This window comes from Gavia stellata, chromosome 25 (assembly GCF_030936135.1).
Source record: "Gavia stellata isolate bGavSte3 chromosome 25, bGavSte3.hap2, whole genome shotgun sequence".
Lineage (NCBI taxonomy): Eukaryota > Metazoa > Chordata > Aves > Gaviiformes > Gaviidae > Gavia > Gavia stellata.
Genome location: NC_082618.1, coordinates 3,715,129 through 3,730,856, shown reverse-complemented (window position 1 = coordinate 3,730,856; position 15,728 = coordinate 3,715,129). Strand labels below are relative to the sequence as shown.

The following is a 15,728-nucleotide window of genomic DNA, read 5'->3' as shown; positions in this document are numbered from 1 at the left end:
CAGACCCCTAACCTTTCTGTACAACCTGGCTTTGCAGAAGACCATTTCTTTCCCCTCTATTTGTGATGTGACGACCTTAAGAACATTCCTTCTGAGGAAGGGAAGTCAAACTGGAGTATAGCCTTACTGTAGTGTTGATTCATCATCTCCCCACATCCCAGGGGCCCCATCCATGTATATATGATGATGCATACATTTCCTCTCTGGATAAGAGTGAAGATCTGCTTGTCGCTCTTGGAGTCCAACTGCTCCATATATGTAATTAAACTCTTCAGTGGGAATAGAAAGACATTTCTGTGTATTAAATAACTGAAAACAGTGTTGATTTCAATTGAATTATGCCCCTCCTGAGGACGAATTGTTCTTTTGTGCATAAGTCTCCCTGTTCTCCTGGTAGGCAGCTCACTTTCCCAGCTCCAGGAGGCCTTTAACCCAAGACAGCTGAGTTCTTTCCTAAATATCAACAGATGCCTCCTCTAATTAGAGGAGGTTTAGACAAGGAAGCTTGTTTATGAACTTAGATATGTACACTCATAGCTATTTTTATCTGTAATGGAATCAAAGTCCTTACATCTGGCTACCAGCTCAACATCCTCATTACTGCCTTTTTTAAATCAGTAAAGAGAACAAAGAGGACTGAATTTAGCAGAAGATTGAATTATTTTTTTTTATCGTTACTGGATTTTCTCATCAGACTTTGCAAAAGAGTTCTAGGCATGTCTGCATTTGTGCATATGTTTTTTATGTGCATTTATGCATGACTAGCATATACAATCCCTGGTGAAGGCTTTTCTGCTAAGGTAGCTCACCATTTCCATGTTGTGGAAACGTTAAGCATTGCCCACCCTCTGCCAAGAAGGCAGAGGCTCTGATTCCCCTGGAATATTTTGTATGGACCCTGTGCATTTGGCACAGGAATTGCCCAGTACTTGGCTGTGGGATAGCAAGGTCTAAGAAAACCAGTGGAACCTGGTTGTGGTTTTCATGTTTTCAGGATCCCAGTGTTGGTGAAGAGCAGTTGTGCTTGCTGAGAGGCGGCGCAGTAGAAACAGCATGTCTGTGAGCGTGCACCTTGCAAGAAGGCAAATGTTTCCTATGTGGAAAGCTTGCTTGTTAACTGTCTTGCTCCGTGTGTCTTGCTGTTTAGCTTCTGCTGAGCTGTTTGTGTACAAAGTTTGCCTGTATCCTTCTCCTCTCAGCCGTTGTTTGTGCAGGGGAGGCCCATGTGCAATGGCTGCTTAGAAATGGGATGTTGATCTGGGTGTTACTGATTGCTCTTTGTGTCTTTTCCCCTCCTCAGGAAAGTGGAGGACTTGCAGTTCCGTGTGGAGGAAGAATCCATCACGAAGGGGGATCTGGAGGTAATTCCTAACACCCGTATCAAAATGTGGAGTCAAAACCTGAATCTGCATGTGGGGCCTCGCTTGAGTAATTTCTGCCACCTTTTGCTCAACTCTAAACAATACTTTATCTTTATTGATGGCTTTGGACCTGCTGCGAACACCGTTATATAAACTGTGAAGATTGTTCTTTGGTATGTTGCCCAATGACTAATAATGCTAGGAGCTGCCTAGAATTAATCACACGCAGCCAGCCTGGCTTTAAATGTTGCCATGAGTTGCCAAGCCATGTTAAAATCTGAGTGTATCTGAATGCATTTCAACATCTGTTGTTCCACTGTAGAAATGATTTGACTGCTCAGTCACTGTCCTTGCAGTGTCCTGTTATTAGCAGCTAATTGGCACACACAATCTTCTGGTCAGATGCTATTCTATTCCGGCCGAAATGCCGTGTATCGTTTGACCTGCAGTACCCTCGTGTGGAGTCCTCTGCCCACGAGCGTGGGGTTTGACACTAGGATACCCTTTCATTTGGAAGGGCTGTTGCTCAGAGCGATGCTGTTGCAATGAATAGTGTGCAAACTGGAAGTGGTGCTGGGAGCTTGCCCTTGAGTGGGAGGCTTTTCTGTGGGGGGAAAAAGGGAAAAGAAAATATTTCTGTGAAAGCAAGGCTCTGCTCTACATGTGTAAATCAGGACTTTCCCTATCTTTAGCTAGAGTGCTAGGTTACTGTCAGCCAGAAATGGCAAGGGACCTGCTCCTGTGCTTCTCTGTCGGTCATGTCAATAAAAGTCCAGGAAAATGGGAAGACTAGGCAATGGAGTATGTTGCTATGGCTTTGACCCTCCTGGCATAAATCTCTCCTCTTTATCCAGAAGCTGAAGCAGAGTAATGTATTTGACAGGGTATCAATCAGCAATGCACTGATAGCAGACCTTTGCTAAAGGACAGCAAGTGCCCTTTCTGCCTAGCGTGTAGGTGCAAAATCAAGTTTGTGTTGATTCCTGAGCTTAGATGACAGGTTTCCCCAGTGTTTTAGAGAAGGGTGATTTGATCCATCGCTCCCTTTGAGAGCAGGGAATTGTCCCTGTGTAAGCTTTTTAAGTGTTTAAGCCTGACTGTGGAGTAATGGTAATGGGACCAGGATTAGCTAGCAGGTACATTTACATATATTTAAAAAAAAAAAAAACAAACCAAACCACGATGTGTTAGCAAGGTGGTAAGCTGCTGGGACATAAGTGCTCCTATAACTGCAGGGCCCAAACTGAGGCTAGATCAGATTTTCATTTGGGCTGGGAAAGAGTTGCTTTGCAACGGGGATGTGGCCAAGCTTCTTGCAGGCTGCCAGAGTCCTGTCCCCACTTCCAGGTTCATCTGTACAGAAGAACAAATAACTTAGGGAAGAGTCATGGAGCAGCTTGGTTTCCTGCGATCCAGAGAACTGGGAGATTCCCTCATGGATCCAACACCAGTGACAGCACAAACACTGTCAGAGGGCTTTGCTGTGGTCTGTTTTTACATGCTGTCCTGTATAATTTGGATGCTCAGACTGAATGATTGACCCACTGGCATTAATTCTCACCTTCCTGCTTTGTTGTGGAGACAGTTAGGGTTTCCAGAAGCAAATAATTCACTTGAAGAAAAAAAATCTCTCACCGGAAATCAGGGGGATAAGTGCTCCTTCATGTTGCATTAAGTTTCCTGGGAAATGGTTGTCCCTGATACTCTTCGTGTAAAATCACAGCGAAAACGAAGTCAACCAGTGGCTGCTAGCACAGCCCTTCGCATCCCTAGCTAGAGCTGAACTAACCACCCAAATACCAAAAGCAAAACCCGGTGACGGTTGTCTCCCCTCCTCTGGTCTTGTAGTCCTTTTACACCAACAGCCCTCTTCTGAGTACTCGGAGGAGAATGTTTCTCTTGCACGTAACAGCCAGTAATAGACATAATAGTAATAAAAGACTATCTCCTCTGTGGTCCCTGGATCTAGGGTTTCTGCTGAAGGCTAGGCTAAATCCCATGGTATTTCTCATAATATCATGTAGTTTTTGAACAAAGCTGGGACTCTCGGGTGTTGAGCATGGCAAGCAGCATCCCTAGAAGCTCTTTGGCCAAAGGAATCAATGTGTCTGAAGCCTGGAGATACGGGTCCAATTTTTGGACCTCTGATAAAGAAGGAGGAGCTGCGGATTTAGCCTTGAAATGTAGTTGTGAATTCAACCCATTTTTGATCCAGATCAGCAATGCTGATGTTATAGTGCTTTGGAAGGTGAAAAGCAATTGTAGGAAAACAAAACCTTTTAAGAAAGGCTTTTCATTGTGGAAGACTGTGTTGTTATAGGAAATATTAACTTCTTCAAGGAACTATCTCACACTCATCTCCTGGAACCTACCTCATACCCCGAACACCAGTGGGAAGTCAGTTTGTAATTTGTGAATAGTAATTTAAGGCTAAGAGCAAGAAGGAAGTCTAAAATTCAGATTTGAACTTCCTCAAAGTGCAGAAAAACTTTGGATTTGAGGGTCTGAGTCATACTGGCTAGGCAAACCAATTGGCATAAAATAAGAAATAACACAGGACTTGATGTGAATCTGAAGTGAAGCTATATTTAAGGACTGTAAAACAGTTGATCTAACTTCCTTCCCTGATTGTTTTTCTCCTCTATTTTCATGTGTTTTTCCAGACTTGGAAAATAGCAGGATTGGTAGATACTGAGCAAGCTTGGCTGGGAACTTGAGTTTCAACCTCAGGAGACTTGAGAGAGTTTCTTTGGGAGATTCAGAGATTAGTTTTGTAATAGGTCAGCATCTTCAGGTAGCCAATATCTGACGTGCTGCTACCAGTTAAGGTAATTTCAAAAGTTTGTGTTGCTGAAGTTTCACTTGGAGGTTTTAAGCTAGTGTAAATTGAGGAAAATTCATTGGTATCAATGGAATAATTGTAAATAAATTGTAAATGAAATCAAGCCTGAAGCCCCATCCATCTTGAGATGTGGATCTTTAAGCATTCAAGCCAACTTCTGTGCTTCAGTGATATTATTTGGGGGTGTTGATAATGTTTGGGTTTTTGAGACCTCATCTTTTTTACCTCCTTCAGGGGTCAGATAGAGCACATAAGATATGGACGAGTCTGAATATACCTGGCAGTTGAGGTCTTTACCATCTATGAATACATGTGTAATGATACCTCTCAAGCCATAAGAGAAAACATGGATTTTTACAAACTTCAGTTTCCATCATTTGTACACAACTAACCAAAACTTGCTTTGTTGTAGGAAAGGGCTGAAAATCTCTAAAACTGGTTCCAGTAGAAAGAGGGGGAAGCAAATAAATATATGGAAAATGAAGGGCTGAAAATGGGAGTTAAAAAAAAAAAAATATGATTCTGATCAGTTTTGTTTGGTTTTTGGTAGGTCCAGTTTAATTCAAAGGAAAATGTTGGTTTTGTAAGCTAAAAAAATGCGAAGGCCAGAGTCTGCATGCATTTTCCCATGTCTCCTCTCCTCTTTTATTTATGGGAAATTTTACATGATATTACAGTGGTCGTTGTGGAGTCCTGAGGTTTGCCACCAAGTGCAGCTATATGGTGCTTCTGCTTTAAAAGTGAAGGGCACCAAAGCAATGCCCTGAGTCAATGCTCCTGGATTTGGCAGGTTACATAAACTTCTTGTGCTTAGTTTACTCATCTGTTTAAAAAACAAAAAAGCAAAACCAAAACAAAATGATAGTTCTGTTTTGTGTACAAGGCTGTTAGAGTCTAAGTGTGCAAAAATCAGTTGGAAATTCATAGCAGCCCTATTCAAACCTAAAGCACTGCTTTATCTAACAGTTTGGTATCTAAATTTCTTTGATTTGCTTTCAGTGCAGTATATTTTTGGTTTTAGCAATATGCTAAAAGTACAGTACAGTGTACAGTATGACCTGCTTTTATTTTTCCCCACGTAGTGCAGGGTTCAAGCTGTCTCCGGAGCAAAAAGGGGATGGGAACTTCCAAGTCTTTTCAGTCTACCTTGTGATTCTTCTTGAGGAGAGATGCAGAGAATCATTGCAAAGTCTTTGCATTCTCTTATGTGGTGCAAGGGTCTTGTACTGGTGGTCTGCAGCAGTGGGAGCTTTGCTTTTCAGGAAATGTCTTCAGTATAGTCTTGATGCAGGAAAACACTGAAGCAGCTTTCTAATGCAGAGGGATGTTTTCCCATCACAGATTCCATTTTCTCGTGAATAGCCACTATGACTACCATGTAAAATCCCACAGTGACCATTTTCTGTTTGGTTGGATTTTTCCTGCTTGTTTGGATCTTTTATTCTCCTGCTGTTGTGAACTGCCTTTCCTTGTCTTGTACACTGAAGATGATGTTGCAGCCTTCTCTCTCCCTCTCTTTCTCTCTCTCTCTCTCCCCCTTCCCCTTTTCCCATCTCCACTGTTCTTTTTTCCCTATGTGTGACCAGACTCAGACGCAGTTGGAGCATGCCCGAATACGGGAGCTCGAGCAGAGCCTGCTGTTTGAGAAGGCACAGGCTGAAAAACTCCTCAGAGAATTAGAGGACACCAGGGTAATCGACCCCCACTTGCCCTGCCTGCAGAACAGCGTGCTTGCCCTCTGCGTTGGTGCTCATGACGCCTTGCTTTGGGTTTCTTTTTGTTTTGGTTTGTGGGCTTGATTGGTTTTGGCTTGAATTTAGGCTTTCCTGATTTTTATGTTTGGTTTTTTCCTTTGCTCTCTCTCCTGGAAATGATAGAACGATGTAATTTCTAGCTTTGCTTCTTGTGTGGGGACTTGTTTCTCAGATTGAGTTTGCTTCTCTGCCCCATGCCACCATTTGACACATGAGCTCTTCACAATTCATCTTTCAATTAACATGCCCAAATAATATCTGCACCCTGCACAACTCATTCTGCCTCGAGGCTCCCCCAGGCTGTAATAGAAAATAACATTGCAATCAGCATTCCCTTTGTCCTCCCTCCAGCTGTGGGAGCTGCCATCTGAAATGGAAGATACTGGTGAGTGCAGGAGGAGCGGCTCTGACCCTTGGCTATGCCTGCAACAGGACAGGCTGCCCAGGTGAACAACACACCCGATCCTAAAAGCAGCCAGATGTGGAAAGGGCTTTTTCATGCCGGTGTGGTGTGGGAAGCGGTGAACTTGCCTCTAGTGAGCTTGCGCCTCACCAATGGATTTGTTAGAGCTGTAGAAAACACAAACGTGAGGTTCTCCAAAAGGGCTAAATGGTTTGAATGCCCCTGTGCCCATCTAAAATAAAAAATACCCAGCCTCCTGGGCTGATGGTTAGTGGGGAAAATGGCAATTGAAATGAAATGGAAATGATCGCTTGTGTTTCGGCACTGGAAGATCCGCTTGGTTTCCTTGTTTCTTCTGCCTTTTTCTAACATTTCAGCTAGTCAAATCTCTTCTTCTCCATCCATAGCTGCAGCACCCTGAACTCCCTGTGACTAGCAGGTAGTTCAGCCCTGTTAGGTTACATGCAGATCGTAAGACATTGATCCGTAGCCCTTATGCTCAGTGTTCACCATGGCCAGATTTATTGTCTTGCATCCTCTAGCCTTCTACGTTATTTTCACTTTGCTGATAAACTCTAACAAGTACTCATGCGTAAAAATCCCTTTTCCTTTTTACACCAGGGTAAACAAGTTACGATGCAGAAGAGAGGTCTGTAGGCTGAGGATTGCTGAGCAATAAAGGAAACATGATATGCTTAATGCTGGTTTCAATGCTTGTGATATTCCTGCATGCGCAGTCACATTTCCTCTGTGCATCATCTGGCAAGACGCCTAGTCTGGAAATATAATGCCCTTTCGGGACATTATTTTTCATAAACCACTGTTGCTCTCTAGTGCATTTCAAGGGTTGTTTCAAAGATGTGTGTTTCTCTGTGGAAAATGAGAGGTTCATATTAGAAAAAATCAAATTGCAATTGGCACAAAGACGTAACTGTTAGAGTTATTGATGATGGTTACCCTGGTGCAAAACTGTACTCAAACTGGAGGGTGTTGGGTATTCTTTTCCTGTTTATTTGAACTTTGACTAATGTACTTTGGATTTACTTCCACTGGAGCGCACTTACTAAAAGGAAGGATGCAGCAATGAGAGGTGGGGACTGACTTTATCTTCTCTGTCGTATTGCAGCTAACCACGGTAGCAGAGAAGTCCCGAATCCTGCAGCTGGAGGAGGAGCTGAGCCTCAGGCGCAGCGAGGTGGATGAGCTTCGGCAGTGCCTCAGGAGCTCTCACCAAGCAGAGACCCCTGAGCATAACCTTGGCTTGCAGTCAGAGGCTCTTCGTCTGCGAGATCAATTGCTGTCTGCCAACAAGGAGCACCAGAAGGAGAGCAGCCAGCTAAAGGAGAAGTATGAGAAGACATTAAAGAAGTACCAGCAGGAGATGGAGAAGTTGAAAGCTGTCAATGAGAAATATTCACAGGAAATCGTTGACCTAAAGCATAAAGTTCAGCAAGCCACTAATGAGAACATGGGGCTTATGGACAACTGGAAGTCCAAGTTGGACACGTTGGCTTCTGACCACCAGAAATCTCTGGAGGACCTCAAAGCCACACTGAACACAGGCCCCGACACCCAGCACAAGGAGATCGTGGAGCTGAAGGCAGTGGTGGAGAGTATAAAGATGGAGCACCAGCTTGAGTTGGAGAACCTGAAAGCAAAGCATGACATTGAGACAGCCGTTCATATAAAGGAGAAAGAGAGCCTCAAACTGAAGTTGCAGGAAGCTGTGGATGAAGTGGAAAAAAGCAACAGCAACTGGAAAATGCAACTGGAAACCAAAAGCAATCAGCACCTTCTTGAGCTCCAAGATGTGAAGGACAAGTATCGAGACGCTGAGCTGAGGGTGCATGAACTGGAGAAACTTCATGGTGAATATAAAGATCAGACACAAGCAATAGCTTTCTTGAAAGAGCAGATTTCTTTGGCTGAGAAGAAGATGTTGGACTATGAAACACTGCAGAAAACAGAAGCCCAGAGCAAACAGGAGATCCACAGATTGCAGGAAAAAGTGCTTGTCTTAGAGAACAAGCTGCAGTCCGCGGAGGCCCTGCATCCTTCTCACCATGCAAACGTATGACTTCTGGGTCATTCTGCTTGTTTGTCATCACTGTTAGTAACCCTTCCTAGGAGCAGCCCTCAGCTGTTGCCTTGTGCAATTTTCTGAGGCTTCTATACCTCAAAGTATCTGGATGTTTTTACCTTCCACTGATAGTGCTTTTTCTGCACTGCGTCTCCATGCTGAAGCTGTCTTCCTGCTCTTGAAAGCCAGTACAGTGGCACAATTAGAAGAAATAAGAGTCAAGAGCAGCAAGTGGGCCATATCTGGGCTTGAAGGCACATGAGTGCTGTGGCAGCAGAATAGGGCTATCGTGGTTTGCCAGGGGTGGGCTCTCATCCTGAGCAAGCACTGTTCTTAACTGAAAAAGCATCATTTCTACAATACAGCTGTTGTCCTCCAAGGAGCTGCAGCAGCCTTAGTGTATTATTGAGCAAGGCCTTTGAGGGGTAGGTGGAGGACAGGGTGGAAGAAGAGTCGTTGCCTATGCTGAGGTAGAGCACCTAGCTTGCTCAGCACGTGGAGCGTGGTTTGAAAGCCTCAGTTTAGGGGGCTGAGCTGATGGGATGGGGTGGGAGGTGCGTGCCGGCAATGTGACAGAGGCAGTGAGCAGGCTTCGCAGCATATACGGGAGACACAGGGAAATGCTGCCTTTAAGGATTATAGTGGAAGAGCTGCTAGCAAGGGTCAGGGTGGCACCAGGCTGGGGAAATAAAATGCCTGATCGAGTACGAGTCCTGAGCCTCCCAGGCAAGGCTAGAATAAGAGCAGTAATAATATGAAGAGGTCAATTTTCTGTGGCCTTTGTGTGTTTTTAAGTCATCCTCATTTTTTTTACTCTTTGTCACAGGATGCCATCCTGCCTTTGTGCATGGCACAGGGACACATGGCTGGCTTTGCACTAGAGTGAGGCGGGGAGATTGCTACTCATGGCTCTAGGCTGGACCCCTGTTTGTGTTTGGATTTTGCATGAGAAATGAGCAAAACCCCACCTTACAGCTTGTCCCTGTGGGGATGCAGAAAATGAAAATAAGCCATGAAATGTGCACGTTTTAAGAATAGTCATTTGAAATCTATCGCTGACGATGTAGTCACTGTTCCAGACTGAGGTGCCAATGAAGTGAATACAGTGCCTGTTCAATTTTCCAACGTGAACAGCCCCATTGAAATCAGTTGCACCTCTAGGCAGCAAAGCCAAGCCCGTGAATTACCGTTGGCCAAGTCAGAGCTTCATGCCTCCAAAAAGGCACACTGAACTGGCCAGGAGAGGCAAAAGCCCAAGGAGGAATCAACAGCGTTAATGGTGTTTCAAGGGTTGCTCGACATGTTTCATCTAGTAAAGGCAGTTGTGAACAATAAGTACGGCCAGGGCCCTGGGAAAAGTGGGTTGTTATTACATGTCACATATTATAGCCAATATTCAAACAGGAATGAATGTAAAAGAAGCTGGAGGCTTGTTCCAGAGCCCTTTAGATAAATGAGAGGGCTCTGGGGAATATTGATATTGGATTAGAACCAGGGAGTCTTAAAGTAATTATTTTTAACTATGTCTTGATTAAAATCAGGAAAATGTGGGAAGAAATGCATGGGTGAAAGCCTTTGAGTATCACAGGGTAAATTCTATTTTTAAATGTCGTAGCTAATTTAATGTGACTGCAGTATTAACTATCCAAATATTTTAAACAAACAAATGTGTCTCGTGAACATCTTTCCTAGAGCTTCAAGTGAGAACCGCAGCTGTGCTTCCAAAGAGCAGTTAAATAGTTTTTCCGTACTGAAAGTCCATCAGGCGGTGTATTTCCCCTTTGGGTGTGCTCCTGCTTCTGTTAAGACATATCCTGCAGCCCACTCAAGCTCTCGGGGCCTGACCTCGGGGCTTTCAGCGGTGGTGGGCACGGCAACTGCTTGATCTGGGGCATGTGCTGAGGTCCCACTGAAGGCTGCTGGAGGTGAAGAGGCTTGAAGGGCTGAATTGTGGCCTCTGCAATGGAAAGCTTGGCCGTGAGCTCTGCGGTCTCTGGCTTTCATTGTGGTATAGACAAAAGAGGATGGGGAAAAGGCAGAATCCTCTATGTGGACCATCATTTGCTTTTTATTGATGTATTCGTTCTCTAATAATTATTATTTTAGCAATGTTTTATTACTGTTTTTATAACTTTGGACACAGTTAGAGTCTTCAGAAGTTGAGGAAGTTGTCTGAGAGGTCTCAAGCTGAATGCTAAAGAGCATTTGCACCTGAATATTTGTCGTGATTAACCACAGGAGGCTGGTCCGAAGAAGAGCAGCTCTTCCATCGCTCTGCACAAACTGAGTGTGTGAAAGCTGGAACCAGACCTTGCAGGGAAAGCCTGATCTCTTTTCCCTCCGGGCTGAATCTCGCTGTTGTGCTCAGCTGCCTGTTGTGTGGGGGTACTCTCAGATGGTACTGGTTAGCCTTCAGTAGTACCCAGCTGTAGAAGTGACTCCTCAAAAGCCTTTGTTTCCCTCCCAGGAAGGATGTAAAACATCATAACTTGGGTACCGGATACACTTCTGCTTTGGCTGGGGCTTTGTGGTTCTTAACTTTACTTTGAATCTTTAGGTAAAGGGCTGTTTTACATCTCATACTTTACATTTATTTCAGATGATTGAAACTAATGATATTTCAGAAGAGAAGATAAAGATGAAGCAGACTATGGAAGGTATGAAACTTTATTGTTTTTTCTTGGAACACCCTGTTCTAATGACTCGTGTACCTTCCCTTCCTCTAACTTTCTGCTCTTGCAGGGACAGCTGTGTGGAAGGGGCTTAGGAAGCTGTTTCATTGCTCAGATTTTGCTGGATGGCATTTGTTGTCTGGCTTTTTTTTTTTTTTCTTCTAATCTGGCTGAGCGTATGCAGGGGTGGATGTTTTTACTTGTGTTACACACTCACCATGCAGATGGTGCAGGTTGGAGACAGATCTGGGGAAATGGGGGCATTTTCATCCCATCACTGATTTTTACAGCAGGTAAAATCCAGACATTAAATGTAAGCTGCTTATAGGAGAGGACTGCTAATGGTAAATATTAATGTGACTGGCTTAAAATAACGGGGGTTACTTTCTTCATTAAGCTTACTATAAATCAAATCCATCCTTTTAACAAAACGTAGAATTTCTGCACTCAGAAAATTTGTATAAAGTAGCTTTGAAAGTGAATTGCACTCAGCCTCCCTGGCAAGATTAGAGCTGGATAGCCCAGATAGTCTCTCTTAGGAGCGATGTCCTACCACATCGCTGTGCCTGGCATACACTTTTGGGTGTCTGTGAAGGATTCAGGGCTATTCCAAGACACGTAAGGTGCTTCTGGATCATGTTTTCCCTTACTCATTCCCAGGAGACTCATATTTCTTCATTCTTCCTTAGAGTTATTTTTTTTAGCAGAAAACATTTCCAGTGTAGATCAGAGGTAATCACTAAAGAACTAACTTGTCACTTCTTTTTTTAAATGGCATTTGGCTTAGGGTGGCATAGCTTTTTCCTCAACTATTCACCTCTAAGGAGTCTGTTCTCTGCAAAGCCCTTGTTAAAGTCCTGCTGAGGATGTAGCAATGTAAATGGAGGTTACTGGGGACTTTTACTCGCTTAAACTTCACTTAATAGAAACTTTGTTTAGTTTGAGTGTCCTTCCAGCTGTTTGTGGATCCAGACAGAGGTGTTTTGCCCTATTTCTGGCCCTCAATGCCAGCTAGGCATTGTCAGTCAGCTTCATCACTGTCTTTGCAGGTACAGGATTACATATATGCTATACCAAACTGTATGCTGGTTGACAGGTAATTCCTGCCTAGTGAGGGCAGAGCATAACTAGGTCCAGCAGCCACTGCTCTTAAAATAGCCACTCAGTCCATGTGCATGTTGTTTCCACACTGAATAAGCCGTATATAGATGTACTAAAAACAATCTGTTCAGGCTTGAGCCGCAAAATCGTCATGCTTCAGATCTACAGCTCTGAGTGTGGAAATGCATCAGTTCCAGAAAACACGTCTCTTAAAACTGTCTCTGCCTTCCAGTGTAGGAGGTAACACAAAGAAATATGCTGAAAGTTCCTTTCTGTGTTTTTTATTAATGTTTTATTCCCTTTTTCCCCCCCCTTGTGGTTGCTTTCTTAAGCCTGTCCGATACGGCTTCCCAACTGTGTATCCTGCATCCCAGTGCCTGGATGGTGGTGAGATGCAGTGAGAAACACCCGTTATCTGCCTCCTGCTGCCTCTTTGCCGATGGAGGGTACCACCACCATGCCCCTGTCGCACCCCGACCTGTGCCGTACACTCAATACCTTCCTGACCTGCACAAAGCATTTTCCAAGCTTCTGATCTTGGTCTTGTCTTTTTCCCCACAGACCTCCAAGACAAGCTGAGTAAAAGAGACAAAGAGGTGTCATCGCTGGTGTCCCAGACTGAAACTCTAAGGGCCCAAGTAAGTGGTAAGTTTCCCTAATCCAGTGCTGGTGGGGACTAGGTGTTTCCTTGCTCGTCCTCTGTACTGGTGTTAAACAAGGGCCCAGGTGCTGAAATGGGCTGGTGTAAAACATGACATTGCCTGTCTTTTAATGGATATCGTTGGTAAAAATTCATTCAGGAGTCTCAGTCTCTTTTCAGGAGGTGAATACAAACACTGCAGAAGATATTTGTATCCTGTGAGGGAGGGTTTGAGCTCATTGAATGTCAAAAGCTGAAAGAGGCACAAGTAAATGGAGCTGGGTGTGTTGTTTCCAAGATCTCCCCTTAAATCGGGCCAGATCCAGAGCTAACCAGGTCTATGCTGTTAGGAGTGGGAACTGGGAAAAGGCAAAAAGCAGGAATGTAAGTAAAGGGCTAAGTGACCTTTCTTCACCCTGTATGCTCTGCGTCTCGTAGCTTTGGAAAATAAATGCAAAACGGCAGAAAAGAAGGCCGATTCAGTGTTAAAAGAAAAGAAGCGGCTGGAAGGTGAACTGGAAGCTTTGACCAAGAAAACACACGATGCTTCAGGGCAACTGGTCCTCATCAGCCAGGAGCTGCTCAAGAAGGAAAGGTCAGTCTGTAGGTCTGAAGGACAGAGCCTGGAGACAGGGATCTGTGTGTGTGTTTGTTCAGAGTGCTGTAATTTATCACCAAAAGAAGTCTACAGGTTGAATTATTGAAGTCCAGCCCTTAGCTTTCCTGTTCTTTAGAGATGCTTATGCAGGAGCTTGGTTAAAATCAGAGACTATGGATTATTGAAGGGACTGTCCTTTCACTGCTCGCCAGGAGCCGCAACACAGCTCAGTGCCCATGTAGGTGCTGAATGAAGTCATCTACAAGCCAACTAAACTGGTTGCTGCCCTGCTCTGAAATACAGTGCCCTGTATGGGTCCCAGTCTCTTTAAATCCGGCACAGTGGGGAGGACAGGAGATCTGAAGCCCCTGAAGTGGTGGGAGTAGGGTCAGGTTTGCTCGCTGGCCTTCCGTTGGATCTGTAGAAAGGTGGGAGGGAGCGCAGCAGGACTCCAGTGCTGTGTGGGCTCTGTAAATGCCTTCACCTTTTCATGCTGCTTCTTCCAGGAGCCTGAACGAGCTGAGAGCATTGTTACTGGAGGCGAACCGGCACTCGCCTGGGCCAGAGCGGGACCTAAGCCGGGAAGTGCACAAAGCGGAGTGGCGGCTGAAGGAACAGAAGCTCAAAGATGACATCAAGGGGCTGCGAGAGAAACTGGTTGTGCTGGTGAGGGCACCGAAACCCCTCTTGGCCTTGGCCTGGGGGCTGGAGGGCTCTGTGCTGCTCCTTGGGGGGTCCTAGCCCTTCACCCTTGCTCCAAGTCTTCATGCTTTCTTTTGTGCTACTGAGCATCTGATGGGAACTTCCTTGACAGCGCCTGTGAGCTGTGGCCTGGCTTAGTAGCACCTCATTAAGCAGCAAAAATGTCCGTATGTCCTTCTCCAGTGTTTTTCTGTTCCCACAGGCTTTAGATCCATGGCTAAATAGGGCTAAAATTTGTGGGAGAAACTGAAGGTCGGTCAGCTGCTCCACGTTCTTTTACACATTCTCTGATCTAGGAATAAGCAATGTCCTCCAATTCCTGTGTACTTCAGTGTCCTCCAGTGGTTGAAATGTGAATAATTTATTTGAACTCTGCTGGGAACAAATTGGAGCTGCTGCTGGTTGCACTTGATACAATTGCCTTCAGAGTTGTGCTCTGACCCCATCTACCGTTGAAATCAAACCACGGTTATATGAGTTACCATGGATTTCTGCTTTGCTTAGTTTCTGTAGTTACTGATTTTAATCTAACATGCTCTTATTTTCCCTTTGCTGTATAAGGACAAGGAAAAATCGGTAACGGATCAGCGGCGATACTCCCTGATCGACCCCTCGTCAGAGTCGGAAGTGATCCGGCTGCAGCACCGGCTCGTCAGCACGGAGGATGTGCTGCGCAACGCGCTGGAGCAGGGCCACCAGATGGAGAAGCTTATGGAAGCGATGAGGCTCTCCTCCGAGAAAACGCAGGTAGAGCATCAGCAATCATTTCCCAGGTCTCCCAGCCCTCGGCGGTCATTTCTCTTGAGCAATCTCCTGGCACCTTGCCCTGTGCTGTGGGGGGTGATGCAGTCAGCTGGGTTCCTTTCTCTGCTGGAAGCAGCCTGGCAAGACATTGTTCTGTCAGATGTAGTTCAGAACTAAGAAAAGCCTTGCTATTTGGTAATTACAGATCCTTTTCTGCTCTGCAAGAATGGTTGCTAAAAGTGGTGTTTTGGGGGAAGGTTGCAGTGTGAGTAACTTCTTTATGTGTACAGTGATGCGTGGCCGCATATCCTTGTGGTACAGACACTTTATAATAGGAAAGCTGAGGGTTTCTGCCATCCCTATTCCTTGAGAGGTTTATTTCCTTGCAGTCCATAAACAAAAACTTTGGAGGTGACAGGGAAAATGTTTTCCCTTTCTCTAACCAGTTCCTGGAGGCATCTCTGTATCTGATCTGGGTTTGCTGATGGACAATGTTCACATTCCAGTTGCTATCTTCTCTTCTCAACTTCCTCTGGTCTCCCTTTGTTTCTTCTGACAAAAGCAAAACTGCTTCTGTTGTTTGTCTTACATCCTTCTTTGTGAAGTTGAAGGCTGCAAATAACTTGACTCTCCACATTTGGCTTTTTTCATCTCATATCTGTGGTGTCTAAGCCCTGACTGATTTCCTCCTGTGAAGTGACCTGCCCCTTGTGCTAAGCTTTGTGCTTCATGTCCTTTACTGCTCTTCTAGCTGTATTTTCTCTTGCGTCTGCAACCAGGTCATGGCTTTCAGAGCCCAAATGTACCAGTGCTGCTCTTGTGCTTGCTCAT

The 15,728-nt window shown here is 44.8% G+C and overlaps 1 protein-coding gene across 1 annotated transcript in view; it reads left to right on the top strand.

The window, feature by feature from the left end:
• Positions 1 to 15,728, top strand: part of CLIP2 (CAP-Gly domain containing linker protein 2) — a 39,181-nt gene that overhangs the window by 19,715 nt on the left and 3,738 nt on the right. The window contains exons 7-14 of the mRNA XM_059829499.1: positions 1,301 to 1,361; positions 5,790 to 5,894; positions 7,487 to 8,431; positions 11,040 to 11,097; positions 12,775 to 12,858; positions 13,292 to 13,448; positions 13,958 to 14,117; positions 14,715 to 14,900. Of these exons, the coding sequence (XP_059685482.1) occupies positions 1,301 to 1,361; positions 5,790 to 5,894; positions 7,487 to 8,431; positions 11,040 to 11,097; positions 12,775 to 12,858; positions 13,292 to 13,448; positions 13,958 to 14,117; positions 14,715 to 14,900 (1,756 nt within the window). The remainder of the gene's footprint in view (positions 1 to 1,300; positions 1,362 to 5,789; positions 5,895 to 7,486; positions 8,432 to 11,039; positions 11,098 to 12,774; positions 12,859 to 13,291; positions 13,449 to 13,957; positions 14,118 to 14,714; positions 14,901 to 15,728) is intronic.